Source organism: Nomascus leucogenys, chromosome 10 (assembly GCF_006542625.1).
Source record: "Nomascus leucogenys isolate Asia chromosome 10, Asia_NLE_v1, whole genome shotgun sequence".
NCBI lineage: Eukaryota > Metazoa > Chordata > Mammalia > Primates > Hylobatidae > Nomascus > Nomascus leucogenys.
Genome location: NC_044390.1, coordinates 43,585 through 59,732, shown reverse-complemented (window position 1 = coordinate 59,732; position 16,148 = coordinate 43,585). Strand labels below are relative to the sequence as shown.

General features: G+C 55.1%; 1 protein-coding gene across 7 annotated transcripts; it reads right to left on the bottom strand.

The window, feature by feature from the left end:
- Positions 1–2,404: 2,404 nt before the first annotated feature.
- Positions 2,405–16,019, bottom strand: MZF1 (myeloid zinc finger 1). Of its 7 annotated transcripts, XM_030819420.1 has the most exons (8): positions 15,097–15,239; positions 14,153–14,310; positions 13,356–13,525; positions 11,794–12,229; positions 11,144–11,327; positions 10,325–10,395; positions 10,086–10,206; positions 2,405–3,990 (listed from the first exon to the last, which is right to left on the bottom strand). In XM_030819420.1, the coding sequence occupies exons 2-8, from the start codon at positions 14,162–14,164 to the stop codon at positions 2,558–2,560; spliced, it is 2,427 nt and encodes an 808-aa protein (XP_030675280.1). In that variant the 5' UTR covers positions 14,165–14,310; positions 15,097–15,239; the 3' UTR covers positions 2,405–2,557. The 7 variants fall into 7 exon arrangements, with proteins under 7 accessions (XP_030675280.1, XP_012355527.2, XP_030675279.1 ...); XM_012500073.2 differs by having other exon boundaries at positions 13,870–15,265; XM_030819419.1 differs by having other exon boundaries at positions 14,153–15,265.
- Positions 16,020–16,148: the final 129 nt, after the last annotated feature.

Below are 16,148 nucleotides of genomic sequence, written 5' to 3'. Positions count from 1 at the left end.
CGACGTCCGGCCGTCACCACGGAAACTAGCAGCCCCGTGAGGGCATGGTGTGGTGGCACTTGCCCGCGGAGGGGCCCAGGTGCCACTCCTCTGACTCTTCATGTCCTTCCCCAGGAGTGGCTTCTGGCCAAGGCTGGCTTGTCTGCTTTCCCTGAGGCCAGGCCCCCAGTCTTGGGGATTAGGGTGACTTGAAACAGCAGGGGAAAGTCCGGCTACACCCCGGAAGAAGCTTGGACACACAAACCTCAAGTCTCTGTTCCTAGAAATGCCCAGGCCAAGGCTAGCCTGACACCTGTCCAGAACAAGACCTTGAGTGGGGTTTAAGGCACAAGCTGTACCCTCCTGCACACAGACCCCTTCTTTGAAACTGCCTTTCACCCTGTGTTACCTGCACCCAAGTCACCCACTGGAGGGTTGGGGGAGAGGGGCTGTGTGAAGGACCTGGACAATGGGATGGAAGGGGAAGATGGCTAGGGCAAAATAGGCAATGGCACTGGGTCCTGGAGACGCCGCCCTGAAGCCTGCAGTATGCTGAACTTACGCTCTCAGCATCTGTCCACTTTCACCTAAGCTGCATTTCCAGTGGTTTGCTGCTGAATCTACTCCTGACTGAAACCTTCCAATGTGCATGGGGCCAGAGTGGGAGACGCCTTCAGCTCTAGTGATGGGAATGATCACCACGGGGCAGGGAAACTGGCCCAGGGCCTGCAGCCTTTGCTTTTCAGACTGGCTGGGGTTCCATCTGTAGGGTCCTACACCCTCATCACCTGCTGCTTGTAAACACAAGAACAGGAAAGTCCTGAAAAATCTGAATTTCCAGGTAAAATCTTCCTGTTTTAAAACTAGCAAATGATTTCCTAGGTGTAAAGGAGTTTTACAAGGACATCCTGAGGCAGAATCTGGATCAGTTTGCTCCTGCTGGATCGCATGATCTTGGTTGGCCAGGGAGAATCTGGCCTGTCTGGGTCCTTTCCTGGGGTTTGGCTTGGCCCATGGCCCAGGGGATAGACATGACAGGGTGTGGAGGGGAGCATGCAGGTTGCAGGCATCAAGTTTAGGCACAGTACCCCCCACAAACCTGGGGTTTGGCAGATCCAAGTGGGATCCTTGGCTCCCAGCTGTAAGAAGTGCTGTGACCCCACTGCTTCCCATTGTTCCTCTAGTACTAAGGGTGAGATGCTGAATGTCCCCATGAGTACAACTCTTCAGCGGGTACTCCTACTGATAGGTAGATAAAGGTAGAAAGCCTTGGCCGCTCATGACCACTTCGGGGAGTAGGGTGCTGTTAGGGTAAGGGTAGCTGGACAGCTGAGCTGGGGTGGGAGAGGTAGTATCATGGGAATCATCAAGCTGACTTGGAGCAAGGAGGACTGGGGCTCAGGAGGCTGGTAACGTCCCTGAGGATTCTCCCAACCCTTGGAGGCCCTGGTCTCAGTGTCAAAATCCCATGGGATTTCATCACCAGACAAGGCTGGGCTCCAGACCTACCCACCTAGGCATCACCGTGCAGGGCAGAGACTACAAACACCCCTCTTCACCTGCAGGCTGGAACAGGGGTTGGAAAGGGAGAAGAGACTAGGGCAGCAGCACCTCTTCCCCTTGGCAACAGCGGGTCCTTCCAGGAGCAACAGTTTTTACATACCTCCCAGAACCAGGCTCATTGGGCCCCTTGGAGACACCCACACCAGTGCCCCCTCCTAAGGAGTCTCATAGGCCTATGGGGCACCCTCCTGGGAACAGAGACCTCTAGACCAGCTGAGCAGTACCCCTCAGGCCCACATGGCTTCCCTGTCAGCTAAGAGACCCCAGGACTGGCTCAGCAGTGCCCCCTTCTCAGGGGCCTGAGTTCCAGCTCCATGGGAAACTCACTGGAGCTTCTAAGTTGCAATGCTTCTCTTTGTTCCTCTAGTCCTAAGGGTCTAGCTGCTTCCTGCAGGAACTTTCCCGTTTCTAAGACAGATTGACTTAACCTTCTCTCTCTCCCATCAATCACCTAACACCTAGTTAGCTACGCTCTGTGTCCTGACCCTGATTGATCAGGCATGGCACCGTGCTACGCACATATGGACTCTTTGGTGGATGCTGACAGAGAACATTTCTTCCTCTCTGGGTTTGGGAAACCGAGGTCCATTGCCCAGGGAGAGCTGAGGCTGGACTGCCCAGGGCAGTTCTGCTCCACCTCCTGCTGGTCCACTTCCTCAGTGTAAACCAGAAGCTTGATATAGCGGCCATCCCACACGCGGGGTAGGTGATGCTAGGAGCCACCTCTGTCAGGGTGAAGAAGGGTGTTGTGGAGGGGAACTCTCACAGGAACCACGTGGTTGCAGAGGGAGCACACCAGCCCAGCACTGTGGGAGTTGGAGGGTGGGGAGTGAAGGACGCACAGGTAGGGAGGCACTGAGTGGGTGGAGACCCAGTTTCCATCTACTGTTTATTGGACACCTACAGTAGCCAAGCCCTGGGAGGACCCGCTTATACTTATGTAATTGCCAGCCTCACAACAACCAGCGGAGGTAGGTGTTCTGACCACGGCGGACACAGGGCGTCCGGGCTGGAGCTACTCGGCGCTGTGGACGCGCTGGTGCTGGATGAGCTTGGTGCTCTGGTGGAAGCGGCGGCCACAGTCCTGGCAGGCGAAGGGCTTCTCTCGTCGGTGGGTGCGCAGATGCTGCGTGAGCGTGGGCCGCTGGCGGAAGGCCTTGCCACACTCAGGGCATGCGTAGGGCCGTTCGCCCGTGTGGATGCGCCGGTGTTGGGTGAGGTTGGCGTGCTGCCGAAAGCTCTGGCCGCACTCGGGGCAGGCGAAGGGCCGTTCGCCCGTGTGGATGCGCTGGTGCTCGGTGAGCCGCGAGACCTGCGTGAAGCCCAGGCCGCACTCGCCGCAGTGGTAGGGCTTTTCGCCGGTGTGTGTCCTCTGATGACGCGTGAGCTTGAGGCGCTGGCTGAAGCGCTGGCCACACTCGGGGCAGGCAAAGGGTTTCTCGCCCGTGTGTACGCGGAGGTGCTGCGTGAGCGTGGGCCGCTGGCGGAAGGCCTTGCCACACTCGGCGCAGGCGAAGGGCCGCTCCCCAGTGTGGATGCGCCGGTGCTGCGTCAGGTTGGAGCGCTGCCGGAAGCTCTGGCCGCACTCGGCACAGGCGAACGGCCGCTCGCCACTGTGCACGCGCCGGTGCTGCAGCAGCACTGAGCGGCGGCCGAAGCGCTCGCCGCACTCGACGCAGCCAAAGGACTTGTCGCCCGTGTGTACCGCCTGGTGCTCCAGTAGCACGGCGCGCCGCGCGAAGCTCTCGCGGCACTCGCTGCACGGAAAGGGGCCGGGAGGCTCGGGCGCACCAGGAGGGGCCGGGGGCGTAGCGCCAGGGCCCGGGGGATCGCCGTGGATGCGCTGGTGCTGCAGCAGATTGGAGCGCTGCCGGAAGCTCTGGCCGCACTCAGCGCAACGGAAAGGCTGTTCGCCCGTGTGCACTCTCCGATGCTCTTCCAGGCGCGCGCTGCGCACGAAGCCCTGGCCACAGTCGCCGCACACGAACGGCCGCTCCTCGGTGTGCGTAAGCTGGTGGCGCAGCAGGTGCGAGCTGCGGCTGAAGCTGCGGCCGCACTCGCCGCACACGAATGGTCGCTCACCCGTGTGGATCTTCTGGTGCCTCAGCAGGTTGCTGCGTTGGCTGAACACCTTGCCACATACATCGCAACGGCCGCCCCTAACCACCCCGCCCCCAGTGCTGGGGCGGCCCCGGCTCCGGCCCCTGGGGGAGCGCCAGCGGGTGGTGACCAGAGCAGGGCCCACACCCCGGCAGGGATCCTCGTCCGTGGGGTCCTGTTCACTCCTCAGATCGCTGGGGAGCACAAGCGCATGCGCAAAGCCACCTTCGCGGGAGGGTGATTGGATCTGGCCAGAAAGGCCAGCCATGCCGAGGTCCCAGGGGACGTGGAGGTGAGGGCTTACACTACCTGGACCTGCGGAGATGCTGTCTAGCTGCAGCGCAAACCCTGCATACACAAGGGGACCATTCATTCATGACAGAATGCCCACCGTGCCCGGACCCACTTCAGCCCTGGGGACACAGTGTGAACTACAGGGACTTGAAACTGACCAAAGAGGCGGACGGAGGCGACAAAGGCAGGGGTAGAGATTCTATCTGTACAGACTTCCCTGATGAGGTGATAATGAGACAGAACCCAGCGCAAGGAGGAAGACTGGGCTATGTGAAAAAGCTTTCTAGGTCTGATTTAAGTTGGAAAAAATCGTTTTTGGAAGGGCTGTAGGGCAAGCGTGGGGGCATTGTCTAGGTGGAAAATGATCGTCTCAGCAAATGCAGGGAAGTGGGTGGGTCTCGAAGGCTGGAGGTGGAGCCAACAGAAAGAGGGTGCAGCCTCCTGGATGGTGTTCTGGGGTTTGGATGTGCCTTGCTTGTGATGTCTGTGGGGCATCTGAGGAACACAGACTTCATGCAGACTGTGGGGAAACGTGAGCAAGGGCTCTAGGGCATACACATGGCACACAGAACCCAGGGCCTGCAAGTGATCAACACAGGGGTGGCTGTCTACAGAGGAGAGAAGTGGGTCCCAGCCACACTGTGAGCACTCCAGCGTCAGACGCTGGGTGAAGGAGGAGGCACCAGCAACTCCAACTGAGAATCAGGGCCTGGAGAAGGCGGAAGCCTGGAGGAAGTTAAATCAAGAAGACTGAGAGAGCAGTGAGGGCTTTTAGTGGGTGAGAGAAAATCCATAAGTCGCCAAAGAAAAGTTAGATAAATTAGAATACATCAAAGGAAATCAGCAAAAACCACATCAGAGTCAAAAGACAAATGGCCAAAAAATAAAAAAAATTAAAAAAGGACAAATGGCAAACTAATAAACTCTCCACAGGCAAAGGGCTAATTAACCTCCTAAGTAAAGAGCTACAATAAATCAGTAAGAAGGATCAGCAACCTCATAGACAACGTGGGCAAAGGATGTGAACAGGACAGGAAATGTAACTAATGCTTATATCCCATAAAATACACTCCATCTCCTCCTAGTAAGAAAAATGCACCTTAGGGCTAAACTCATCTGCCATTTCCACACCCTGACTGCAGGGACCCAAGTGTTCCTGTGTATTGCTGGTGAGCATACACCGGAAGACAGTGTGGTAAAATCCATCAAAACAGCAAATGTCCTACACTTTGATCAAGTAATTCCATTTTTAGGTACTTCTTCAACAGTTGTGTTCCCCTTGTACTAAATGACCTACGTACAAGGTTTTCAATGGTGTGTCCACAGTGAACCACAGTGGGGTTCTGTGTAGCTATCCAAAGATGTAGAGCACTTGCTGCTGTGTACTGAAGTTGGAAGATGCACAAAAAATGCCAGATGTGGAAAAGGGTGGAGGTTAAGCATCCATGTGCGTTTTTTTTTTTTTTTTGACTGAGTCTCGCTCTGTCGCCCAGGCTGGAGTGCAGTGGTGTGATCTCGGCTCACTGCAACCTCTGCCTCCTGGGTTCAAGCGATTCTGCTGCTTCAGCTTCCTGAGTAGCTGGGATTATAGGCATGCGCCACCATGCCTGGCTAATTGTTTGTATTTTTAATTTTTTTAGACGGAGTTTTGCTCTTGTTGCCCCGGCTGGAGTGCAATGGCATGATCTCTGCTCACCACAAACCTCCACCTCCTGGGTTCAAGCGATTCTTCTGCCTCAGTCTCCCGAGTAGCTGGGATTACAGGCATGCGCCACCACACCCAGCTAATTTTGTATTTTTAGTAGAGACAGGGTTTCTCCACGTTGGTCAGGCTGGTCTCCAACTCCCGACCTCAGGTGATCTGCCCACTTCAGCCTCCCAAAGTGCTGGGGTTACAGGTGTGAGCCACCGCACCCGGCCGATTTTTTTGTATTTTTAGTAGAGACACGGTTTCACCATGTTGGCCAGGCTGGTCTCGATCTCCTGACCTCATATGATCCACCCGCCTCAGCTTCCCAAAGTGCTGGGATTACAGGCGTGAGCCACCACACCCAGCCCGTGTGTGTGTGTGTGTGTGTGTGTGTGTGTGTACGTGTGTGTTTGAGACGGAGTCTCGCTCTGTTGCCCAGGCTAGAGTGCAGTGGCACCATCTCGGCTCACTGCAAGCTCCGCCTCCCAGGTTCATGCCATTCTCCTGCCTCAGCCTCCCGAGTAGCTGGGACTACAGGCACCCGCCACCACGCCCGGCTAATATTTTGTATTTTTAGTAGAGACGGGGTTTCACCGTGTTAGCCAGGATGGTCTCTATCTCTTGACCTCGTGATCCGCCCGCCTTGGCCTCCCAAAGTGCTGGGATTAGAGGCGTGAGGCACCGCACCGGGCCCATGTGTGTTGTAAAGAAGAGGAATGGGGCTGGGTGCGGTGGCTCACGCCTGTAATCCCAGCACTTTGGGAGGTCGAGGCAGGTGGATCACGAGGTCAGGAGATCGAGACCATCCTGGTTAACACGGTGAAACCCTGTCTCTACTAAAAATACAAAAAATTAGCCAGGCGTGGTAGCGGGCGCCTGTAGTCCCAGCTGCTCGGGAGGCTGAGGCAGGAGAATGGCGTGAACCCGGGAGATGGAGCTTGCAGTGAGCCGAGATCGCGCCACTGCACTCCAGCCTGGGCGACAGAGCGAGAGTCCATCTCAAAAAAAAAGAAGAGGAATGGGTCAGGCGCGGTGGCTCATGCCTGTGATCCCAGCACTTTGGGAGGCAAAGGTGGGCGGATCACCTGAGGTCTGGAGTTCGAGACCAGCCTGACCAACATGGGGAAACCCCGTCTCTACTAAAAAAAATACAAAATTAGCCGGGCGTGGTGGCGCATGCCTGTAATCCCAGCTACTTGGGAGGCTGAGGCAGGAGAACTGCTTGAACCGGGAGGCGGAGGTTGCAGTGAGTCAAGATCGCGCCATTGCACTCCAGCCTGGGCAACAAGAGCGAAACTCCATCTCAAAAGAAAAAAAAAGGGAATGAACATGTGTCTATGAATGTCTTTGCTTCTGTTACGTACAGAATCTTTTTAGAAAGACACATAAGAAACAAGCAATGTTGGCTCCTGGAGAGTAAGACTGTGTGGCCCAGGCAGGGAAGGGGCATTCCACTGTATACCATCTTGTGCCTTTTGAATTTCCTAACATATGAATGTATTAGCTATTCAGAATATTCTCCTGATGAAGACATAAAAAGACCTCTCTGAGCCAGGTGTCACGGTGGCTTGAGCCTGTAATCGCAGCTACTTGGAAAGCTGAAGCAAGAGGATCACTTGAGGTCAGGAGTTCAAGACCAGCCTGGGAAAAACAGCAAAACCCTGTCCTTTAAATAAATAAATCAAGACTCCATTTCATAAATAAGTAGATAAATAGATAGATAAACCTCTTTGGCTGCAGAGAAAAGGCACAGTTGGCCAGGCCTGGTGGCTCACACCTGTAATCCCAGCACTTTGGGAGGCCGAGGTGAGCGGCTCACGAGGTCAGGAGATCAAGACCATCCTGGCTAACACGGTGAAACCCCATCTCTACTACAAAAATACAAAACAAATTAGCCAGGCGTGGTGACAGGCGCCTGTAGTCCCAGCTACTTGGGAGGCTGAGGCAGGAGAATGGCGTGAACCCAGGAGGTGGAGCTTGCAGTGAGCCGAGATGGCGCCACTGCACTCCAGCCTGGGCGACAGAGCGAGGCTCCCGTCTCAAAAAAAAAAAAAAGAAAAAAAAAAAGAAAAGGCACAGTTTTATTCCCAATATTCTTTTTTTTTTTTTTTTTTTTTTTTTTGAGACTGGGTCTCACCCCCATTGCCCAGACTGGTGTGCACTGGCACCATCTCAGCTCACTGCAGCCTTGACTTCCCTGGCTTGGGTGATTCTCCCACCTCAGCCTCCCAAGTAGCTGGGACTACAGGTATGCGCCACCATGCCCAGCTAGTTTTTTGTATTATTGTTTAGTAGAGATGGGGTTTTGCCATGTTGCCCTGCATGGTCTGGAACTCTTGGACTCAAACAATCCACCTGCCTCGGCCTCCCAAAGTGCTGGGATTACAGGCATGAGCGACTGCGCCTGGTTAAGAAGATTCTAAAAACTCAGGAGTTGGAGGTACCTGGTACCTCTGGCCATGCAGGTGAATGAGCAGGGCACCAGCCCGGTTGGAGAGGCTGTTTCAGAAGCAGATGCTGGGCAGGGCTGCTGCTGTTGGCTCTATCTGCACTGAATTCTGAGCCAACAGTATGCACTGCCATGACTGACTTCTGGATTTCTTCTCCCATCCTGGCAGAAGGCTATGTTAAGGGTGACAAACCGTACTGAGAAAGTCAGGGTTATTAGGTAAACAGTCCCACTGGATGCTGAGATATCAATCTCTCTCACAAGGATGCTGGCAGGAGGCTGAAGTTACCTTCTTGTAGGATTCAGACGATGGAACGGAACATGCTTACAGTGGAGAGTGCCCCCAAACTGGCCCAGCCACATCCGATGGATCTGTTTGCAGCATCCACTCATACTCAAGCTGCTTGCTCACATACCCTAAGAAAAGGGTCTCCTTGGGGATTGGGGTTCCCCCATGTCCCTTCCAGCCAGTAAGCCCCGCATCTACCTGCTCAGAGCTGTCAGCCAGATTTGTGGTGCCCCTCTCTTGCATATAAGCCAACAACTAGGAGAGAATAGAGATCACACTTTTTTTTAAAAAGTTACTGCTGTTCTCAGAGAAATAAGGAAAGACATTGTAAGTGAAAGAACAACAGGAGGCAGCTAGAAAGATGAACATTCAGAGAATGAAAACACTCTTGGAAATTAAAAATATGCTAGAGGAGACCAGATGAAGTAGCTCATGCCTGTACTCCCAGCACTCTGGGAGGCCGAGGTGGGAGGATCACTTGAGGCCAAGAATTTAAGACCAGCCCTGGCAACATAGTGAGAACCTGTTTCTACAAAAAAATAAAAAAATTAAAAATGAGCAGGTACAGTGACACATGCCTGCAGTCCCAGATACTTGGGAGGCTGAGGCAAGAGGATCACTTGAGCCCAGGAGTTCGAGGTTACAGTGAGCTATGATGGCACCACTGTGCTCTAGTCTGTGTGAAACAGTGAGACCTCTCCCCAAAAAAAGCTACCAGAAATGAAAATCTTAACAGAAGGTCTGAAAGATACAAGTGAGAAAATTTCCAGAAAAATAGAGTAGAAAGACAAAGGAATGGAAAATTGGAGTGAAAAGATTAGAACATTAAAGGACCCATCCCAGATGCCAATAGCCAAGTAACAGGCATCCCAGAAACAGGCAGCAGAGCAATAGAAGGGAAGAAAATACAAGAAACATTGCAAGGCAGTTTCCCAGAACTGAGAGATGTGAATTTCAAACTGAAAAGGCTCACCAACAATAGTGATAAAAAAAGGTCTGTGACTGTATTAATAAAAAGAATTCTTCCAGCCAAACTTCAATCTAATGTTGAGGGCTAGACAATGTGTTTCAGATATGGGACATGTCAGAATTTTATCCTCTACACCAGAACACCCAGAAAGCTCCACCAAAACAAAGGTGTGAACTAAGAAAGAGGAGACCCTGGGTCTCAGGAACAGGAAGGAACAGAAGATGGGGTGTAGGGGGACTTGATGATGCCAGACAAAGGTGGTGGCTGAGAGGTAGATGGTAGGGGGCCTCTGGTCTGTAATGGCTGGATGATTGGGCAGGATCTCTATCCTGTGTCAAGGTCCCTCCTGCCCACCTGCTCTGTCTACTAACCTGCTGTCCTTGTCAGGTCCCAGCCCTACCTGTCATGATGCCTGACCAGCAGGATGCAAGCCCAGGAGGCCATCTAAGATACCAGGACTGGGAGAGAATGTGGGTACGGGGAATACTCGCCCTACTTGCAAAAGGTTTTACTAGGGTGGGGAGTTTCTAGAAAGTAGAGGGGCTGTGGGATCAGTGGTAGTGGTGGGTGGCTTTTTTTGAGGGCAGAAGATGCCAGAGGAGGTTGAATCTTACAGGGGATGATCTAGGGAATGGGGGAACTTAGGGATGCTGGAGTAAGAGGGCTGCCTGCGTAGGGCCAGGAGCGGGGTCGGCAGAGATGGTGCTGTCCATGCGGAGGGCCTAGTCCCACCACACCCCATCTCACTTACCTGGGGAGAAGATGCCCCCAGCTTCCTCATGCCACAGGGCCCTGGGGTGCTCCCTCCATGAGGGACCCTCAGGCCCAGTCTTGCTGTGGGGAAAGGCCTGGTCCAGCACGGTCCCACATCTCTGAAATCACAGTGGTCACTGCTCATCTGTGCCTGGCTGGGCCCAGGGAAGGACCTACCTGACCCCACCCAGCAACTTCCAGGGAAAGGAGGAGAACATGGACCTGGGCAGGACTTACCTGGGCCTCCTCAGGCAGGAGGGTGGGTACAGACTCCTGGGTGGCAGCTAGAGGCCCAGACTCCAGGAAATCTAGAGAGGAAAACTGGGATCAGGCAGCCTGAGCGAGTTTCCACCCCACTGCCCTTCTTAGTGGTGTGCCAGGTGCTGGGATGCAGAGAGGTGGGATTCCTGGTTGTGGGCTTGGGTTGGGGAGGGCAGTGCAGGGTAGCTGAGGGCCCAGCTCAGGGGCTGGGTGAAGCACAGTACCCTGGAAGGCCGGGGGTTGAGCTGCAGTGGGATGAGATGGGCTGAGGTCTGTGCCCCTGTCACCCTATGTGAACCATGGGGCAAGATGGTCAGCGGCGGTCAGAGGTATTGTACAAGGGTCCACACAGGAATGGCAGGGTGTGAGCAGCTAGTTCAGGTGCGCTGCCTGGGAGGTGAAAGGGGTCATACCCCTAACACTATGAGGTCCTCCCTCAGCAGCTCCTAATTATACCTCGGCCTGCTGTCTGTTCCCCAGTGACAAGCACATGTTGCCTAATGCATCTCCTTGGGGACTGAACACCACATGCCATCCGTACTGGGAAGCCCCAACAGTCTGCTCCATGCCATAGGGTTCGTGGGTACAGGGCTGTGGCAGTCAGGCTTGGTGTGTCAGGGGTAGTGATTGTGGTGGAGGGGAGACCTGACTGGGTGGAATGTGGGGGCTGCTGGCACATGGACACCATTCCATTTATAACAAACCTGGCCCAGTGGACTTCAGACTGACTGCTCAGGCCAGGTTCCCTGGCTCACCCAAGCAGACCTTAGGCACGCCCCCCCTGCATGCCCTCACCTGAGTCCTCTGTAACCTCTGGCTCCTCTTTCACCTGCAGGCCCAGTGGTGATTCCTGCACAGTCCTAGGAGGTGTCTTGGGCCCAGGCTCTGGAGTTGGAGGCTCAGTTTGAGGTAGGGGCTGGAAACTGGAGGGCTCCATCTTCTCTGATAGGACCTCCTGGCCCTGCACCTGGACTGTGACCTGGGGAGGTGCCCTCGCCATCAGAGGTCCTACCAGAGAGTAAGGCTGGCCGCAACCTGAGGTTTGTGGGCGCCCATCCCACTGTAGGATCCCAGGGGCCCGCCTTGTAAATACCTACTGACTAGGTCCTCCAAGGACCTACCTCCCCTTGGCCCTGAGCAAAGAACAAAGGGACCACCTGCAGTCCCTCCCCTGCTCTGACACCCTGGCCTTCCAGTACCTTCCCCATATCCCCCTAGCCTGCAGCTCCTACATCCATGTGACCGGAGGTGATGCAGGAATGGGCTGGGGAGTCTGGCCCTGGAATCCCTCTGCCCTGGGCAGCCTTGCACAGGGTCTGTGTTGCAGGTGGCCACTTCTGTACCACAAGGGAGAATGTGTGTCTGGCAAAGCATGGTGCTACCCAGGGTGAGGCCGAGCTGGATGGTGCTCCAGTCCTGAACCCCAATCATGGTCACTCACTCACCCATCTCCGGGGTCCGCCCGGCTCCCGGCGCAGCCCATCTACTAGGGCAGCAGCCTCCTCGGGGCTGCCTGGCCGCTGCCCCTGCACACGGGCCTGGATCTCAGGGGGCAGTGCGCCCAGGAACTGCTCCAGCACCAACAGCTCCAGCATCTGCTCCTTGGAGCGTACCTCTGGACGCAGCCACTGGCGACACAGCTCTCGGAGCTGGGCCAGGGCCTCTTGGGGCCCTGTGGCCTCCTCATAGCGGAAGCACCGGAAACGCAGGCGTGCAGCTTCAGGGCCTGGGTCCCATAGGGCAGCCTCACCCTCCTCCTCAGAGTCCTCTAGCTTCACCATGACAGGCCCCTCATCTTCTGGGGATGCTCGGTCTGGGGAGCCCAGCACCGCAGGCCTCATAGAGGGTACCAAGTCAGGTATCTGAGGCCAGTGTCTGCCCCTGGTGAAGAAATAGGATGAGGCTGTTGCAACAGGAGTAGACAGTGAATGCTTCACTGCCTAGTCTGCACCGTACCGTTTGATCCTCAGGCCTACCCCATGTGGAAGGCAGATGAGGAAACAGGCAAAGAAAGGCCATCCACACCCCACAGACTTATGCAGCTGGAAGCCCTCCCTTAGCCACCTGTATCCCTGGTCTTCTCTCCACTTGGGCCTGTGCAAAGTCTCTGATAGTCTCCCTGCTCCAAACAGAGGCTTCTTTTTTTTCTTTGAGACAGGCTGTCACTCTGTTGCCCAGGCTGAAGTGCAGTGGCGAGATCATGCGTCACTGCAGCCTTGACCTCCCAGGCTCCAGAGATCAGCCTCCCAAGTAGCTGAGACAACAGGTGTGTGCCACGACATCCGGCTAATTTCTTAATTTTTCTGTAGGGATGGGATATTACTATGTTGCCCAGGCTGTTCTTGAACTCCTGGGCTCAAGCAGATGATCCTCTTCCCTTGACCTCCCAAAGTGCTGGGACTTACAGGTTTGTTCCACCATGCCGGCCCACAGGCTGTTTTTTAGGACTAGAAGACACTTCTGTCCCCTGTATCCTTCCCTTCTTCTACATGTGCAACCTCATTCCTGCGCTACAGCTCTATCTTTACCAGGTGGATGGCATCTATACACCTACAGCCTGGGCATAAGCATCACTGCTGGCGTCTCCCCCTACCCAACGCCAGCCCTTACTTCACTTTCTACTCTCTCATCTACTTAGATTTGGCTCCTCATTTGGGCCCCACCATCATTCCCCTCCCAGCCCGGAAGCCTCACTCCTCCTAATGCTCCATATCAACCTGTGCAGTCACTTGTATGGCTCAGCTCCCAGGCAGCATCCTCTCTCCCTACTCAGTCCTATCTTCTGAGGCCAACATGACACTACGCAATGCCCCATCTCAGCTTCCTGATTTAGGTGGGGTTGGAAGGGGATGGGGGACCTTCGCAAGGGGTGGGGGTGGGCGGGCGGCAAAGGCTCCAAGACCGCTGGAACAGGAGCCTGCAAGGAAGTCCCGAGAGTCTGATTCCGCCCATCTTCAGGTCACTGTGCCTTTGAGAACTTGTTTCCCCATTTGCCAGTGGGGCTGACCTCCCTCCTCGCGCTGTTCCTTCTGCAGCTGCGGCTTTATGAAGGAATCTGCGTTTATGAAGGGGATGGCACCGCAGAATCATCCCCTCGTGGGTGGCATCGATTTCGAGGGCCGCCTCATCCTGGGGGCCAAGCCTCCACTCTTCAAGGTGCCAAGTCAACCTGAAACCCTGGGAGAAACTTGGGTCATAGCCAAGATGGCAGGTACCTACGGAGGGTCCCGAAATACATTTCCCAGAAGTCCAGGCGGCAACTTCCGCTCCAGGGTGCTCAGGAAGGTCCTGACGACGCCTAGGCAACCGGGGGCGGGGCTGCCAAAGCCTGTCGTCGTGGCAACGAGTAGTGATTGACAAGCCTCTCGTTCTAGCCCTGGGCGCTCCCGCAAGGAGTGCCCGGATTCGTTCCCCGCGCTCCCGGTCTCACTGGGGAGCTGGAATCCCTGAGTCTGCAGCCGCCGCCCCGGTCCCCACCCTAGCCCTCCCTCTGCGCTGGATTAAGAGGACCCCGCCCTCACCTCTGCGCTCAGCGGGCCGCTCCGCGCTCCTGAGCACGCGCAGTCTTCGACTTCCCCCTCCCGCTGGACTACGTCTCCCAGGATGCTCCGCGCACCAGCTCGAGCACCTCCTTGCCCTTCCCCCACCCTCGCCCCCGTTTCTACACCCTCTCCTCCCGTCCCCTAGCGGTGGTCGCAATGATCAGGTCACACTCCTGGCCGCTTCTTCCCATGCTCCCCGCCTCGAATCCGTGCGTCGGCATGCGCAAGCCTCTCCGGGAGAACAGACGGCAATACCGCCTACCAGATCGCGCATGCCCCCCACCACGTTTTCCTCAATTCTCTGCGGGCCTTCTTGAGATTAGCAGGATCCTGCACCAATCACGGCCGCCCTTAGAACTCCGTCGGCGCCCCACCGCGTCTCCATGGCAACTCCCTACAGGAAGGGGCCTCTGCTACTTCCTAGACCGCAAAATGGAGAAAGGCTTGGCCAGATGCTTTCCGGGAGATGTAGTCAGCAGGGTCCTTCGTGTGTACGTGCGCGCGCGGCGCGATGACGTTCCTCTGTGATCATGGGCGAGGGGCGGGCCCTGAACGTCTCCATGGTAACCTGGGGACCCGACCCGACATCCCCTGGGCAACCGGGAGACGCGGAGGGCACTGGAAATGCAATGGGGCATGTGGGATGTGGAGGTGGGGAAGGGTACTGGGGCAGAGAGATGCCGATCGATAGAAACAGCGAGGAAAGATGGAGACAGAGAGACCAGAGACTCAAGGGCAACGAGAGACGAAGGACCGGCGGGAGGAAGAGAGAGAGACAGACAGACAGACCCACAGACTGGGAGGACCGGAGACTCGACGCGAGGAGAGACAGTGAAAATAAGTGAACAAACATAGAGACACGGGTCCAAGTTATAAGAGGGCTGAGTGGATCAGAGGGTCAGGGCCGGGCAAACAGGTTTCAGAACAGTTAGCAAGAGAGAGGCAGATCAGAAAGGGACGCAGATGAAAGAGACACAAAGAAGGAAACGCAGAATAGGTTCACAGAGACAAGAAATGCAGATATCCAGACTCAAGAGGCAGATAAGAAGGGAGAGGGACAGAGACAAGAAGGGAGAAAAGGGACAGATATTAGAGATACAGTAAGAAAGACCTAGAGAAAGATGACAGCACGGAGAGACAGGGAGAATCAGAGGTAAAACTGTTAGGAAAACTTAGGAGTCCGGATGCTGTCCAGTTATATGCTACCTTGTAAAGGTTGATAGGTTGCAAATGCTTTCTGCCCAGTGTATCGCTTTGTAGCTCACTAAGCAGTTTTGTATCCAACTTTGTGCTTTTATTTCAGTGTTTTTCTTTTTTCTTTTCTTTTTTTTTTGACGGAGTCTCGCTGTTGCCAGACTGGAGTGCAGTGGCACGATCTCGGCTCACTGCAACCTCCACCTCGCGGGTTCAAGTGATTCTCCTGCCTCAGCCTCCCGAGTAGCTGGGACTACAGGCGCGCACCACCACACCGAGCTAGTTTTTGTATTTTTAGTAGAGACGGGATGGCATCATGTTGGCCAGGATGGTCTTGGTCTCTTGACTTCGTAATCCGCCCGCCTTGGCCTGCCAAAGTGCTGGGATTACAGGCGTGAGCCACCGCGCCCGGCCCGGCTTTTTTTTTTTTTTTTTTGACGCAGTCTGTCGCCCAGGCTGGAGTGCAGTGGTGCAATCTCGGCTCACTGCAACCTCCGTCTCACAGGTTCAAGCGATTCTCCTGCTTCAGCCTCCCGAGTAGTTGGGACTACAGGCTGCTCCACCACACCCGGCTGATTTTTGTATTTTTAGTAGAGATGGGGTTTTACCATGTTGGCCAGACTGGTCTCGATCTCCAGACTTCGGGTGGTCCGCCCACCTCGGCCTCCCAAGTTGCTGGAATTACAGGTGTGAGCCACCGCGGCCGGCCAGTGTTTATTCTTTCTTTCCTATCTTCCTAGAATCTTCTTGCTGGTTCCCTCAGTACGGTAAGTAAGTCTTTGACACACGCTCACTGAGAGTCACGTTTTTAACTGTTTTGAAATTATATTTGGCACTCTGAAGGGAACCTGTTCTCCGGGCTAGGGGACAAACAGGGAAAAAGAAAATAGTGACACATACCCAAGAGAGGAAGGAGGAAGGGAGGGTGATGTAAGACAAAGACATTAGGCGGCGAGAAAGCCAGCCTTTGGTCAGAAACAGCTTCTGGCGCCCGTGCCTGGACTCTGTGCGGTGCAGCCTCGTTGCCAAACTACATTTTCCGGCAGCCCCCGGGACGCCGGGCG